The sequence below is a fragment of the Saimiri boliviensis genome, chromosome 8, assembly GCF_048565385.1.
Source record: "Saimiri boliviensis isolate mSaiBol1 chromosome 8, mSaiBol1.pri, whole genome shotgun sequence".
NCBI lineage: Eukaryota > Metazoa > Chordata > Mammalia > Primates > Cebidae > Saimiri > Saimiri boliviensis.
Window position 1 is genome coordinate 62,979,379 of NC_133456.1, and position 16,943 is coordinate 62,996,321.

A 16,943-nucleotide genomic window follows, 5' to 3' on the forward strand; every position below is an offset into this window, starting at 1 on the left:
ATTAATGAGAAATGCCCAAAAAAAAGCATGTTGGGCTGAGAAAGGCTAATAATAGAAAGATAGAAAATGTGTCACGTTTGAATAGGAAAAAAAAATCACCTCGACATCTTTACCAAGAGAAACTAGGGAGGAAATAGACTTGGGGCTTTGGAATTGATTAGAAAATACCTTGTAAAAGATTTGAGTCAGGGGAAGGGTAAAAGAAAAAGGCTGAAACTCTAATAGTTAGCTCAGAAGCGGAAGTATAAGGGAAATGATAATGAGAATATACTGCTTTTATCAAGGGCTTATGATTCATGAGTTCATCCCATTTAATCCTCGTAATCTGCACAGGTAACCTTTGAAGAAGGTAATCATCAGTTCCCAATTTACAGACTGAGATCATTGAGCCTAGAGAACTTTAGCAATTCGCTCCTCAGTGTTCAGGTCAAGTGTATTGGCTCAACCTTCCATGGAATTAATCGCTATACCATACTACCTCCTGAACTAGTAGACAGAAGACTCAAATTCAAAACTCATCTCCGCTATGTACTTGCTATATGACCTTGGGTAAGTCTTTTGGCTTTTTGAGCCTCAGTATCTCCATCTGCTACTTGAGGCTAGCAGGTTTGATAAAAGAGATGGTAAATCTGTAACCTGAATAGGTCAGATCAGACTACAGTAACAACTCCCCCAGAACTCAGACACTTTTCATGTGCCTGCAGCTTGTCTCCCAGGGGACAGAGCCTCCATTCTGCACAGCCTCTTAGGTTTGGGATGGAAGTAGACTGAGACTATTCATGTGTTAGCTACACTTGCCAGACCATTTGACATCTGTAGTTCCTGGGATGCCATGGCAGGAAAAAGACTAGACAGTCATAACCCCGCCTTTCGTTCCCTCACTGTGGCACTGATGCAGGTTTTTCCATGCATGTTGAACTGGCTAGAAGTAATCACAAGCCCACCCAACTGCAGGGGGCTGAGAAGTGCTCTATGGCAGAATGGAGGGAAGCTGGCTATGTGCAGACACTAGTCGTGTCTTGTATAATATCTGTCTACATAGTATTTATTGAGTACCTGCTGCATGCTAAAAAGCAAGGTTGTGGGGATTGAGCAGAACAAAATACAGACTTGGACTTTAAAAGGGGAAAGGAAGGGCCAGGCGTGGTAGCTCACACCTGTAATCCCAGCACTTTGGGAAGCTGAGGTAGGCGGATCATCTGAGGTTAGGAGTTCAAGATCAGCCTGGTCAACATGGTAAAACCACATCTCTTCTAAAAATACAAAAATTAGCTAGGCGTCATGGAGTGTGCCTGTAGTCCCAGATACATGGGAGGCTGAGGCAGGAGAATTGCTCAGACTGGAAGGTGGAGGTTGCAGTGAGCTGAGGTCATGCTATTGCACTCCATCCTGGATGACAGAGCAAGACTCTGTCTCAAAATAAATAAATAAATAAGGGAAGGGAAGACAGATGGGCACATGTACCTGTAACCATATCTATTTAGCAGGTTGTGCTTTGCAAGGAGGCCCCCAGTGGTCCCACCTCCTGTTATTCACAGCCTGGTATACTTCCCTCCTACACTGTCCAAGGGTCCTTTGTGTGACTAATAGCACAGGGCGGAAGGGACAGTATGTCACTTCTGAGATTAGGTTACAAAAGGCGCTTTACCTTCCATCTCGGATCAGTGGGTCTGGGGGAAGACAACCACCATGCCAGAGTAGCCCTCTGGAGAGGCCTGCATGGTGAGGCACAAAGGCCCCTTGCCAGCACTAGTGTGTGAGCTGGGAAATTCTGCAGCCCCGTCAAGCCTTCAGATGACCATAGCCTTGTAATCTCATGAGAGGCCCTGAGACAGAACAACCCAGCTCCTACATTCTCAATCCTAAGAAACTATGTAAGATCATAAATGTTTGTGGTTTTGTTTACGTTTTATTATTTGCAACGGGGAGTTTCACTCTGTTGCTCATTACAGTGACTCACTGCAGCCTTGAACACCTGGGCTCAAGCAATCCTCCCACCTCAACATCCCCCAAGTAGCTGGGACTATAGCTGTGTGCCTCCACGCCTGGCTAATAATAATAATTACTATATATTATATATATAATAATTATATGTATATGTTATGTTTATATATAGCTGGGCATGGTGGCCCATGCTTGTAGTCCTAGCTACTGAGGAGTCTGAGGCATGAGAATCACATGAACCCAGGAAGCAAAGGTTGCAGTGAGCCAAGATTATGCGACTGCACTCCAGCCTAGGTGACAGAACAAGACTCTGTCTCAAAAAAAAAAAAATCAAAATAATAAAAAATATGCATATATATTTTTTGAAACAGAGTCTCACTCTGTCACCCAGGCTGGAGCGCAGTGGCATGATCCTGGCTCATGGCATCCTCCACCTCCCAGATTCAAGAAATTCTCATGCCTCAGCCTCCCAAATAGCTGGGACTGCAAGCTGCACCACCACACTAGGCTAATTTTTGTATTTTTAGTAGAGACAGAGTTTCATCATGTTGGCCAGGCTGGTCTTGAACTCCTATCCTCAAGTGATCTGCCTGCTGCAGCCTCCTAAAGTGTTGGGATTATAAGCATGAGTCACTGCACTCAGCACTGGCTAATATTTTATTTTTGGTAGAGATGGGGTCTCCCTATGTTGCCCAGGCTAGTTTTGAACTGCGGGCTTAAGTGATCCTCCTGCCTTAGCCTCCCAAAGTACTGGGATTATAGGAACATGCCACCGTGCCCAGCCTATTTGTGGTTTTATAGCACTAAGTTTTGGGGTAATTTGTTATAAGGCAACAGTTAATATATTACATATACATATGTACATACGTATACAAACATGTATGTATGTATAAAATACAATATGCCAAATGTAATGCTGTGTGACATAAAAAGGATACAGCTTCTACCTGGCTTTTTTGTTTTTGTTTTTGTTTTAGACAGAGTCTTGCACTGTCACCTGGGCTGGAGTGCAATGGCGTGCTCTTGGTTCACTACAACCTCTGCCTCCCTAGTTCATGCAATTCTCTTGCCTCAGCCTCCTGGGTAGCTGGGATTACAGGTGCACACCACCACACAGCTAATTTTTTGTATTTTTAGTAGAGATGGGGTTTCATGATGTTGGCCAGACTAGTCTCGAACTGACCTCGTGATCTGCCTGCCTCAGCCTCCCCAAGTGCTAGGATTACGGGCGTGAGCCACCTTGCCCGGCCCTGCCTGGCTCTTTGTGGGGATGCCTGCTCCTGCAAAGAACTGAGGCCTACAGCCAACAGCCATCCTCGCCGTCTAGACATGTGACTGAACACGGTCTTGGAAGATTCCAGCCGCCAGCCTTCAAGGCTTCCAGCTGAGGCCCCAGATGCTGGAGTAGAGTCAACCTGCCTTCCTGTGCCTTGTCTGAATTCCTGATCCATGAAATCTGTGAGCATATTAAATGATTATTTTATGACACTAAGTTTTGGGGTAATTTTTTATGAGCCATAGGAACTGGAACATTATAAATTAGGAGCTAAATTGTATGGGAAAATTATTGCAGATACTTATGAAGTTGTGCTAGCTGTTGCGTTGTCCTGACGACTTTATCCCTTTGATGATTCATTTCCTCAGGTTTTTATTAAACCAGTGAAGCTCATCTTAAGAAGGAAATTATGATAGGGTGTTAAAAACTAGGCAGGGGCTGAGCATGGTGGCTTATGGCTGTAATCCCAGCACTTCAGGAGGCCAAGGCCGGTGGATCACCTGAGGTCCAGAGTTTGAGATCAGCCTGGCCAACATGGCAAAACCCCATCTCTACTAAAAATATAAAAATTAGCCGGGCGTGGTGGTGTACCCTTCTAGTCCCAGCTGCTCTGGAGTCTGAGGCATGAGAATCACTTGAACCCAGGACGTGGAGGTTGCAGTGAGCCAAGATTTTGCCTCTGTACTCCAGCCTGGGTGACAGAGCAAGACTCTCTCTCAAAAAATAAATAAATAAAAATAATTTTTAAAAAATCTAGGCAGGGCATATACTACCGTCACTTTCATGTCCATGCAGGGATCACACCTGTGATCCCAGCGCTTTGGGAGGCTGAGGCGGGCAGATCACTAGGTCAAGAGATCAAGACCATCCTGGCTAACATGGTGAAACCCCATCTCTACTAAAAATACAACAACCCAGCTTCTGGGTTGTTAGCTAGGCATGGTAGTGCATGCCTGTAATCCCAGCTACTCAGAAGGCTGAGGCAGAAGAATTGCTTGAACCTGGGAGACCGACGTTGCAATGAGCTGAGATGGCACCACTGCACTCCAGCTTAGGCAACAGGACAAGACTCTTAAAAAAAAAAAAAAAAAAAAAGAGAAAGAGAAATAGAGAGACAGGGAGAGAGGTGGGGGGGGAGGGAGGGAGGGGGAGAGAGAGAGAGAGAGAGAGAGAGAAACAGAACAGCAGCTTTGGTTTCTGTCCTGCCACTGGCAAATGCTGAAGGGATGGGCTTTGTCACCCTTCTGCAGGGCACTGTGGGCATACCCTGGGTTTTTCGGGATAACTTCTGGGAAGCTCAGGACCACATATTTTTACCTCAGGGTGAAAACAAAACAAAATGCCAGTTACCATCATGATTCCTCAGAAAGCTGCAGTATGGGCGAGTTCTGTATTTAATTAGATTTTTTTAAGTTGCATATGTACAGGATGTCTGGTGGTATTTGCCGTCTATGTGGTAGATACTTTTAAGTATTTTAAAGTTTCATTTATTTTCATCATCTCCCAACAGATAAGTGGGAGATGCCATTCTAGCCTCTTCCGGCAGCTCGGGGAGGGGCATGTGGTTGGGGTTTGGCTAAACTGAGCTCCTGCCCAACTCAGAATCAGGAAATAGTGGGACACACAAATAAGGAGGCTGCTAGTCCATTCTGGTGGTAGGGGCAGCCAGTGAGTGTGTGTGTGTGTGTGTGTGTGTGTGTGTGTGTGTGTGTACATGCATCTGCATATGCGTCTGCCTGTGTTTGGGGTTGGCAAGAAGGGGGCTGCCATGGGAAGAAGTGTCATCATGAGCCTCCAGTGCCTGCAGTCAGTGGGGCAAACTGTGGCACTTGTGGTGACAGTGGCTAGGGTTTCCTTACCAGACTGGCTTGTGGTAGGTTCTGAGTAACAGATGGACAACACATAGATGCCGCAGAACCTCGGTCTGGTTCAAACTGGATCAGGGCATGACCCCTGAGTCTGGTTCTCCAGTCCTCACAGTGGTCTTCCGAGCTACCCAGTATCCTTTCATTATGTTCTTTTTGGCTTAAAGAGCTTGAATTGGGCCAGGGGCGATGGCTCATGCCTGTAATCCCAGCAATTTGGGAGGCTGAGGTGGGCTGAGGTCAGGAATTTGAGACCAGCCTGGCCAACATGGTGAAACCCCATCTCTACTAAAAATACTAAAATTAGCTGGGTGTGGTGGTGCATGCCTGTAATCCCAGCTATTTAGGAAGCTGAGGCACAAGAATTGCTTGAGCACAGGAGGTGGAGGTTGCATGAGCCAAGATGGCACCACTATACGCCAGCTTGGATGACAGACTGAGATTCCGTCTTTAAAAAAAGACCCTGAATTGGTTTTATTGCGGGCAACCTAGCATCCTGAGAGTAACACAAAGTAACTAAAAAAGGGCGAGGAGAGAGTGTTTTTTTTTTTTTTCCTTTAAAAAAAATAAAAGAGCAGCCGGGCGCAGTGGCTCACGCCTGTAATCCCAACACTTTGGGAGGTGAGGCGGGCGGATCACAAGGTCAAGAGATCAAGAGCATCCTGACAAACATGGTGAAATTCCATCTCTACTAAAAAGACAACAACAACAAAAATTAGCCAGGTGTGGTGGCATGCACCTGTAGTCCCAGCTACTCAGGAGGCTAAGGTGGAAGAATCACTTGAACTGGGAGGCAGAGGTTGTAGTGAGCCAAGATTGCACCGCTGCACTCCAGCCTGGTGTCAGAACGAGACTCCATTTAAGAAAAAAAAAGCCAGGCACAGTGGCTCAAGCCTGTAATCCCAGCACTTTGGGAGGCCGAGGCGGGTGGATCACAAGGTCAAGAGATCAAGACCATCCTGGTCAACATGGTGAAACCCCGTCTCTACTAAAAATACAAAAAATTAGCTGGGCATGGTGGCGCATGCCTGTAATCCCAGCTACTCAGGAGGCTGAGGCAAAAGAATTGCCTGAACCCGGGGGCGGAGGTTGCAGTGAGCCGAGATCGCGCCATTGCACTCCAGCCTGGGTAACAAGAGCGAAACTCTGTCTCAGGAAAAAAAAAAAAAAAAGAAAAAAAGAAGTGCCAAAGGGCTGCTTTTGAATAGTACCACATGCTTTTAGAGGAAAGGGACCTTGCCTCTTCATTACTAATATTCATTTCCTTTTTTTTTTTTTTTTTTTTTGAGGATTTAGGAAAAATAGCCCAGAGAAAGAGATAAGGTATTCTTCAGTAGTTTAAAGACATATACAATTGGAATTAGATTTCTTCCGTGTTGTTCTGCAAGACAAAATGAGAAATGATGAGAGGGAGGTCTCGGGCAGCTTGTTCTAATTCCATGCAAGGAGCCCTTTTTAAAGGTATTGGAGGGGCTGGGCGCGGTGGCTCACACCTGTAATTCCAGCACTTTGAGAGGCTGAGGTGAGCAGATCACCTGAGGTTGGGAATTTGAGACCAGCCTGGCCAACACAGTGAAACCCATCTCTATTAAAAATACAAAAATGAGCTGGGCTATGGTGGTGCACATGTGTAGTCCCATCTACTCAGGAGGCTGAGGCAGGAGAATTGCTTGAACCTGGGAGGTGGATGTTGCAGTGAGCCAAGATTGTGCCACTGCACCCCAATGTGGGTGACAGAGGGAGACCCTGTCTCAGGGTGGGGTGGGGAAAGAGGTAATGGGTTTCTCATTACTGGAGAAGCAAGCTGAGGCTGGCCCAGCACTTTCAGGGATATCCATGGAGGACTCGGGAAAGGGAAGGGCTGCACTTCACTGCCAATGTGTGGTCCTTGTCTTACCTTGGTGGTCATTATTAGAGGTTTCCTTCTTTTAGATGCATGGCCATTTGGCACCTCCCTGACTCCTCTGAAGTTAGATGGGATTGTGTGATTTGCTTTGGCCAATGAAATGTGAGTGATAGTGATGAGTGTCTCTTTTAACATAAAATATGTCACTTCCTGGTAGAAACTTAAGATCTAGTGTGTGTTTTGTCAGACTTCCTTCTCTTGCATCTGTGTTTGCTGATGTGAGTTGAGACGGAGCCTCCATGAGTTTGGCTCCTGAGTGAGAATACTGAGGACAGTCCCTTGCTAGTCTGAAGATGTAGCAGGAGCAAGAAACAAACTTCAGGAAACAAACAACAACAAAAAAAACCTCTTAAAATAAACTTTTGATGGGGTACATAGAGATAGGTTCTCACTAAATTGCCCAGGCTGGTCCCTAACTCCTGGCCTCGACTGATCCTCCCACCTTGACCTCTCAAAGTGTTGGGTTTATAGATATGAGTTACCACACCTGGCCATAAACTCTTCATAATGCTAGTTTATGCTGACTGATGCAATTGAGTTTGTGTTTTTTTGGGTTTTGATTTTTTTTTTTTTTTGGAGTCAGAGTTTTGCTCTGTCACCCAGGCTGGAGTGCAGTGGTGTGACCTCCACCTACTGCAACCTCTGTCCTCTGGGTTCAAGCACTTCTTGTGCCTCAGCCTCCCAAATAGCTGGTACTACAGACGTGCACTACCACACCCAGCTAATTTTGTAGTTTTTGGTAGAGATAGTGGTTTTGCCATGTTGGCCAGGCTGGTCTCGAACTCCTGACCTTTTGCAGTTGAGTTTTAACGGCTTGATTGTATCTCGTGTATTACTGTAAGCTAGCCAAACCCTTGTGATAGCAATGCAATGAATTTGAGGTCCTAAGAGTCTGCTGTTCCATAACATCTATAGATGCTAAAAAATATAATATTTGTTATAACTTGAAAAGAATGAATGAAACTGCAAGAAAGGAGGAGTTACCTACTGAGGTAAAGGATGAGGTAGACAGATTGACAAAGGTAGTTAAACCTTTCATAAGAGAGGATGCTAACAGTCAGAGTGGCAAGGATTTTTTTTTTTTTTTTTTTTTTGAGACAGGGTCTGGCGTTGTCACCCAGGTTGGAGTACAGTGGCGCTGTCACAGCTCACTGCAGCCTCAACCTCCCAGACTGTTAGAGGATGCTAACAGTCAGAGCCAAGGGAACCAGTGGACTATGTGAATTTCCCATTCTTTTTCCAGAGCTGATTTGGGGCTGTTGTGCAGTGGTATAATTGTACTGGTATTTGTGCCAGTGTTTATTCTGACTGGCCAGTACTGTTATACTGAGAGTTTATGCCTAGTGTCAGTTCTAATGGATCTGTACAATTATACTGGGTAAATACTAGGTAATGCCTGGTGTGGGTTCTCATTAGTCAGTGCCTGTCATAAATCAAATGTCAAATACTTTGTCACTCCTCTCCTCATTCAGAATTTTAAAGTATTTCCAATGATGTATTTTTTTTTTAATGTTTATATTCCAGCCTGGGCAACGTAGCAAAACGTTATCTCAATAAGAAATAGAAAATTTAGCCAGGCATGATGGCGTGTACCTGTGGTCCAGCTACTTGGGAGGCTAAGGTAGGAAGATCACCTGACCCCAGGGAGGTCAAGGCTACAGTGGCATGATCGTGCTTCTGTACTCCAGCCTGGGTGACAGAGTGAGACCCATCTCAAAAAAGAAAAGTTTCTATGGTTATATACACAATATATGTACATTGTAAAAACCAGTAAATTCATAAATAATAAATGGAAAAAACCTCAGTGCACTAATGCTCAGGGACAACAGTTTTGGTGTATGTTTGTAATACTTCTTTCCATTCCTTTTCTTTTCATATCACTATCAGAAATGGGATCTCTTTTGTATCACTGGCGCTTATGTTACCACGTTTCCTCTAAAATGAGTTGACCAGTGTTTCCTGGAAAACACCAGATAGTAACTATTTTAGGCTTTGCAGGCTGTATGGTCTCTATCCCAACTACTCAATGTGCTATTTCTTTTTTTTTTTTTTGAGACGGAGTTTCGCTCTTGTTACCCAGGCTGGAGTGCAATGGCGCGATCTCGGCTCACTGCAGCCTCCGCCTCCTGGGTTCAGGCAATTCTCCTGCCTCAGCCTCCTGAGTAGCTGGGATTACAGGCACGCGCCACCATGCCCAGCTAATTTTTTGTATTTTTAGTAGAGACAGGGTTTCTCCATGTTGACCGAGATGGTCTCGATCTCTTGACCTGGTGATCCACCCGCCTCGGCCTCCCAAAGTGCTGGAATTACAGGCTTGAGCCACCGTGCCCAGCCTCAATGTGCTATTTCGTGTAGAGGCAGCCGTAAACAGTATATAAACAAATGAGTGTGGTTGTGTTCTGGTAAAATTTTATTTATAGGCACTGAGATTTGAATTTCATATAATTGTCACAAAATATTATTCTTGTTTTGATTTTTTAAAACTATTTAAGAATGCCAAAGCCTTCTTGGCTTGTGTGCTCTTTGTGGCAGGCTAGATTTGGCTCTGGTACTACCATAATGTGCTGACATTGTCAATTCTATGACATTGTCACTAATGACCGCATTGCATTCTGTAATATAGATAGACCCTGGAGCTTACTTAGCCATTCTCTTCTTTAGATTGTTTCTAATTTTTCACTGCTACAAACAACAATAAAACAAACAACTTTGAAATAAACAAGTGTCCACTTTTGAAAGTTTTCCTTAGGAATAATTCTTAGAATTGTTGTAGCAATGGGAAGGGATTAACTCAAAAAAATTAAAAAGGGCTGGGCGCGGTTGCTCATGCCTGTAGTCCTCGTACTTTGGGAGGCCAAGGCGGGCAGATTGCCTGAGCTCAGGAGTTTGAGACCAGCCTGGGAAACATGGTGAAACCCTGTCTCTGCTAAAAATACAACAAAGTAGCTGGGCATAGTGGTGTGCACCTATAATCCCAGCTACTTGAGAGGCTGAGGCACAAGACTTGCTTGAACCTGGGAGGCAGAGAGTGCAGCGAGCTGAGATCATGCCATTGCACTCCAGCTTGGGCAACAGAGTGAGACTCTGTCTCAAAAAAAAAAAAAAAAGAAGAAGAAGAAGATACACAGATGGCAAACAAGCATATGACAAGATGTTCACTGTTACATGGGATTAGAGCATTGTAACTTAAGATAGCAATGAGATACCACTACATACCTATTTGGATGGCTAAAATCTAGAACCCTGACAACACCAGATGCTGGTGAGGATGTGGAGCAACAGGAACTCTCATCCATTGCTGATGAGAATGCCAAATCATGCAGTGACTTTGGAAGATGGTTTGGCAGTTTCTTAGAAAGCTCAATATAGGCTTACCATACAATCCAGGAATTGAATGCCTTAGTATTTACCCAAATGAGTTGAAAACTTATGTCCACATGAAAACCTGTACACAGATGTTTATAGCAGCTATATTCACAATTTCACAAAACTGGAAGCAACCAAGATGTCCTTCAGTAGGTGAATGGATAAATAAACTGTGATACATTCATACCGTAGAATACAGTATTATTAAATGATTTTAAAAATGAGCTCTCGAGCCACAAAAAGACATGTAGGAGACCTAAATGCATATTGCTAAATGAAAGAAACCGGTCTGAAAAGGGAAGGTACTGTGTGATTCTAAGTATATCACATTCTGGAAAGATAACTTGAAGAGATTATAAAAAGATCAAAAATTACGAAGAGTTCAGGTGAGAGAGGGTGGGAATGTTGAATAGTGGGAGCAGAGAGGATTTTTAGGGTAGTGACACTATTCTGTATGATACTGCAATGATAGATACATGATGTGCATTTGCCAAAATCCATAGAAAGAGTATACAACAGAAAGAATTAACACTAATGTAAATGTGGACTTTGGTTACTAATAGTGTATTGATATTGACCTATGAATTGTAAGAAATATACCACATGAATGCAAGATGTTAATAATGGGGAAACTGTAGGGTAGGGGGAAGAGAGATAGTATCTGGAAAATCTGTTTTCTGCTCAATTTTTCTTTGTTTTCATTTTTCTTGTTTTTAATTTTTTTTTTTTGAGAGGGAATCTTTGTTGCCCAGGCTGGAGTGCAGTGGCACAATATTGGCTCACTGCAACCTCCACCTTCCGAGTTGATGTGATTCTTTTGCCTCAGCCTCCTGAGTAGCTGGGACTACAGGTGTACACCACCATGCCTGGCTAATTTTTGTATTTTTAGTAGGGACAGGGTTTCACCATGTTGGCCAGGGTGGTCTCAAACTCCTGACCTCAAGAAATCCACCCACCTTGGCGTCTCAAAGTGCTGGGATTACAGGCGTGAGCCACCACTCCCGGCCTTGTTTTTATTTTTATTTTTAAGAGGCAGGGTCTTGCTATGTTGCCGTGGCTGGTCTGAAATTCCTGGGCGTAAGCAGTCCTCCTGCCTTGGCCTCCCAAAGTGTTAGGATAACAGGCATGAGCCACCAACACCTGGCTGACTTTTCTGTAAACATCGAACTGCTCTAAAATCTGAAAGTGTATTTTTAAAATTTTGTTATAAAATTAATATATGCCAAGAAAGTAATATATACTCACTGTAAAAATTCTAAAGAATATGGAAATGTAGCCTGAGGAAATGAAACCACCACCAGCAGCTGTAGAGGTGCCCACTTTTAATAATTTGGTGCATATTCATCTAGATTTTTCTCTACATATAAAATATATATGCATATATATGAGGGGTTTTTTTGTTTTTGTGTGTGTGTGTGAGTCAAGTCTCTGTCCCCTAGACTAGAGTGCAACGGCGCCATCTCAGCTCACTGCAACCACTGCATCTGCCTCCTGGTTCAAGTGATTTTCCTGCCTCAGCCTCCTGAGTAGCTGGGATTATAGGCGCCTGTCACCATGCCCAGCTGACTTTTGCGTTTTTAGTAGAGATGGGGTTTCATCATATCGGCCAGGCTGGTCTTCAACTCCTGACCTCAAGTGATCCAACCACCTGGGCCTCCCAAAGTGCTGAGATTACAGATGTGAGCCACCACGCCTGGCTTCATGCATATATTTTTTCCTGTAAGACGTAGTGAAGAATTTTTTTAAAAAAAGAACCATATTATAATTTTTTTGCACTTTGCTTTACCCAAAACCCAACTACATGTTATAAACATTTTCCATGTCAGTACATATCTACATAAGAGAATATGATGTAGTCATTAGTGACAATGCTATAGGACTGAGGTCAGCAAACTATGGGAGCCAAATCCAGCCTGCCACAACTAACACAAAGGACATCTACTTTACTCTAACTGTACCTAATTCTATTTTTATATTTTAATTGAATTATTATGATTATTATTTGAAACACAGTCTTCCTCTGTCACTCAGCCTGGAGTGCAGTGGTGCAATCTTGGCTCACTGCAACTTCCACCTCCCAGGTTCAAGCAATTCTCATGTCTCAGCCTCCTGAGTAGCTGGGACTACAGGCATGTGCCACCACACCTGCCTAATTTTTGTATTTTTTAGTAGAGATGGGGTTTTGCTATGTTGGCAAGTCTGGTCTCGAACTTCTGGGCCTGAAGAGATCCACCCACCTCAGCTTCCCAAAGTGCTGGGATTGCAGGGATGAGCCACCATGCCTGGTCCCTCTAACTGTACATTATTCTATTAGATAGTTCTATCGTAATTAATTGTCCCAATCCCTTATCATTGGACATTTTGATTGTTCCCAAGTTTGCTGGGTTTTTTTTCTCCTTCCAAGCTGCTAAGTTCTCAGGTTTTGTTATTACAAACTAGGTTGTGGTGACTGTCCTCGTACGTCTGTCCTTTGGAGTGCATTTTTACCAGTTTCCAGGTTGCCCCTTTGGAAGTTTGTTCAAATCTATACTCCCCTCTGCAGTTTCTCAACACTGTTGCCAACTGTGAATGTTATTTTTTAAAATCCTAGCAATTTTAATAGGAGAAAATGCTCTTTCATTCAGTGAACATTCATAGTGGTGATGAAGTTAAGACTTTCTATGTAAGTAAGTTGCCTGAATAATTTCCATTTGGCCCTCCAGAAGCTTTCCAGGTGTTTTCCATATTTCCTGGGGCCTAATCACCCTTCCCTTGCTGTCCATGTTTTTCAGTTACGACAGTGGCCTGACTCATATACAAAGAAGTTTGAGCACAGAATCTACTCCATCACATTTTCTGTTGGAAACCCTCAGGAGTGGAAGAAATTGTTCAAACCCTGTGCTGCCCAGAGACTCTTTCTTCCGGTAGGAACACCTGTTTTTAATAAGATGTAGCTTGCTTTTGGAAATAAGGTGAAATTAGCTGAGATATGTGTAGAAACATTTAACTTAACAGCTGAAAATGTATGTCTCTTGGATTCTGGAGCTGATGCTGTAAGTCTGCAGCATGTAGACAGGATCCCTGTGTTCTGGAGGTTGTCATAATCAAAGATTGATGGACTGTGAGCATTCAAATCCTGTCTTGGATCATTAGTCATCATTTACTGGTTCCGTGAACCTCATTAAATCCCCCAACTTTACTAACTTCAGTTTTATCCATAGCCTTGGCACATAGCTAGCCCTCAATAAATATTAGCTTTGATTGTTATTTTTCTTAGAACAGTCTTTATAAGAGGTTGTGGCTGCCGTGAATCATGATCATACCACCACACTCCAGCCGACATGACAGAATGAGACCTTGTCTCAAAAAGTAAATAAATAAATAAAATAAGTAAGTTATTTCTCTTATTACTCTTGTTTCTCTTACTAGTTATAGCCATGCTAGGATATCATTCCAAAAAGGTCCAGAATTTTGGTTTAGTATTTTAGCTTAATGAATTTTTAAATTGCATGGTTTTTTTTTTTTCTTTTTTTAAAATATTGAGGCCAGGCAAGGTGGCTCACACCTGTAATGCCAGTACTTTGGGAGGCCAAGGCAGGCGGATCACTTGAGCACAGGTGTTTGAGACCAGCCTGGGCAACATGGCAAAATCCCATCTCTACAAAAAAATACAAAAATTAGGCAGGGTGCGGTGGCTCATGCCTGTAATCCCAGCATTCTGGGAGGCTGAGGTGGTGGATCATCTGAAGTCAGGAATTCGAGACCAGCCTAGCCAACATGGTGAAACTCCATCTCTACTGAAAATACAAAAATTAGCCAGGCATGATTGTGCATGCCTATAATTCCAGATACTGGGGAGGCTGAGGCAGGAGAATCGCTTGAACCCAGGATGCAGAGTTTGCAGTGAGCTGAGATCATGCCACTGTACTCAGCCTGGGCAACAAGAGCAAAACTCCACCTCACAAAAAAAAAAAAATGTAGTTGGGCATGGCGGCTTATGCCTGTAGTCCCAGCTACTTGAGAGGCTGAAGTGGGAGGATCATTTGAGCCCAAGAGGTTGAGGCTGCAGTGAGCCATGATCGCACCACCACACTCCAGCCTGTGTGACAGAGTGAGACCCTGTTTCAAAAAAGTAAATAAATAATTAAAATTTTAAAAATCAAATAATAATAAAAATAAAATCTTAAATAGAAAAAAGATATATCGAAAGTGAGAATAATATTGCACAGGGATGGCAACTTTTAGTTGTCAATTGCTGCCTTAATTTTTGTGAGGGATTCATGGCTTCAGTAGACATTTGTTGAGTGCCCATTAGGGTGCTGGGCCCTGGCTCAGCAATGGTGACATGGTAATAAGACAGCCATGGTCCTATTCCCTTGAAGCTTGAGTCTAGTAGGGCCTTGAGCAAGTAATTAGAAGTATGACCAGTACTAAGAGGAGACAGTCTCATGGCTGTATATAACATGGGGTTCCACCCTGGTCTGAGAGAGATTATAGAAGATTCTCTTGGGCCGGGCACGGTGGCTCAAGCCTGTAATCCCAGCACTTTGGGAGGCCGAGGCGGGTGGATCACGAGGTCAAGAGATCGAGACCATCCTGGTCAACATGGTGAAATCCCGTCTCTACTAAAAATACAAAAAATTAGCTGGGCATGGTGGCATGTGCCTGTAATCCCAGCTACTCAGGAGGCTGAGGCAGGAGAATTGCCTGAACCCGGGAGGCGGAGGTTGCAGTGAGCCGAGATCGCGCCATTGCACTCCAACCTGGGTAACAAGAGCGAAACTCCATCTCAAAAAAAAAAAAAAAAAAAAGAAGGTTCTCTTGAGGCAGGGCAGTGGCATATTATTTTGTAGAGATGGGGTCTTGCCATATTGCTCAGGCTGATTTTGAACTCCTGCGCTTAAGTGATCCTCTCCCCTTGGTGTCCCAAAGTAGTAGAAATACAAGCATGAGCCACCATGCCTGCCCAACAGTGGCATTCATGCAGAGACATGAATAAAGGAGAAGTAAGGGTTACTAGGTGACAAGGTCCTGGGAGATCATCAGAGAAAAGAGGGTTCCAGGCAGATGGATCAGTAGATACAAAGGCCCTAAGGTGGGAAGGGCCATGTTTAAGAAAATAAAAGAAAGTCACAGTTACCAAAAAATAAATAGAGGAGAGTAGAGCAATCAGCAGAGATTGGAGCTTGCAAGCTCTATAAGCCATCTAGAAGTGTCTGGTCTTTGTCTTTTTTTTTTTTTTTTTAAAGAAACAAGGTCACTCTCTGTTGCCCATGCTGGAGTGCAGTGGTGCATTCCCAGTTCCGGGCTTAGGTGATCCTCCCACCTGAACCTCACAAGTAGCTGGGACTACAGGTATGAGCCACCATACCTAGCTAATTTTTTTTTATTTTTCGTAGAGATGATGTCTTGCTATGTTCCCAGCCTGGTCACATACTCCTGGGCTCAAGCCGGCCTCCCATCTTGACCTCCCACAGTGCTGGAATTACGGATGTGAGCCATACCACCCAACTGCGTCTTTTTCTTAAGGGTAGTGGGAAGCCATTGGATGACTTTCTTACATGCAAGTGGCATGTTCTAATTTGTGTTTTTTTTTTTTTTTTTTTTTTTTTTTGAGACGGAGTTTCGCTCTTGTTGCCCAGGCTGGAGTGCAATGGCACGATCTTGGCTCACCGCAACCTCCTCCTCCTGGGTTCAGGCAATTCTCCTGCCTCAGCCTCCTGAGTAGCTGGGATTACAAGCACACGCCACCATGCCCCACTAATTTTTTGTATTTTGAGTAGAGAAGGGGTTTCACCATGTTGACCAGGATGGTCTCGATCTCTTGACCTCGTGATCCACCCGCCTCGGCCTCCCAAAGTGTTGAGATTACAGGCTTGAGCCACCGCGCCCAGCGTTCTAACTTGTGTTTTAAAGAAGACACTGGTTTATGGCAGCATGGACGGGGTTGGTGAGGCCATTTCACCAACTTGCCGTGGCTTTGGTGGTTGCCTTAGGGATAGATAATGGACCTGCCTGAGACAGAATTTACCAGCCTTCATGATTGGCTTGTTGTAGTAGTTGAAGGGAGAGTGACGTGAAAAGGATTTTACCAGGTTTTTTTTGTTTTGTTTTGTTTTTTTACCCGAACAACTGCTAAGGTTGATCCATTTGAAACTGCCAATACTCAACCACATTAATGACCTACAAAAAAGGTAATTTCTTATAACTCAACCTAAGAAATAAATGGCAGGATCATTTAGGGATGGAAAAGACAGGGAAAAGCAGTTTTGGTAAAGAGGCCAAATGAGTTTAATTTGGGTCAGTTTTTGATTTTGAGGTGCCTGAGGATATTAAAGCAGAAGTAATCTTCACATTTGTTGGTCTGGAAACCCTAACTGGGGAGTAGCATTTCCTACGCAGAGACCTTAGAGCAGAAAAAACCCTGGATGAATTGTTGGCAGCGATCAGCTGCACAAGCTCACTTGCGCATTACATCATCTGTTTTTCACATGTCACAGACCTTTATACCTATGCTGAGACAGGATTAATCACAAAAAACTGGGGTAGGAAAGACTCCCTTGAATTGACAGGAAAATATCTAAGTTGGTGATGTAAAAACTAGTTA

At 43.8% G+C, this 16,943-nt stretch overlaps 1 protein-coding gene across 1 annotated transcript in view; it reads left to right on the forward strand.

Moving 5' to 3' along the window:
• The window catches only part of GXYLT2 (glucoside xylosyltransferase 2), a 93,596-nt gene that overhangs the window by 24,106 nt on the left and 52,547 nt on the right, over nt 1–16,943 (forward strand). The window contains exon 3 of the mRNA XM_003939454.4: nt 13,129–13,260. Coding sequence (XP_003939503.2) covers nt 13,129–13,260 — 132 coding nt within the window. The remainder of the gene's footprint in view (nt 1–13,128; nt 13,261–16,943) is intronic.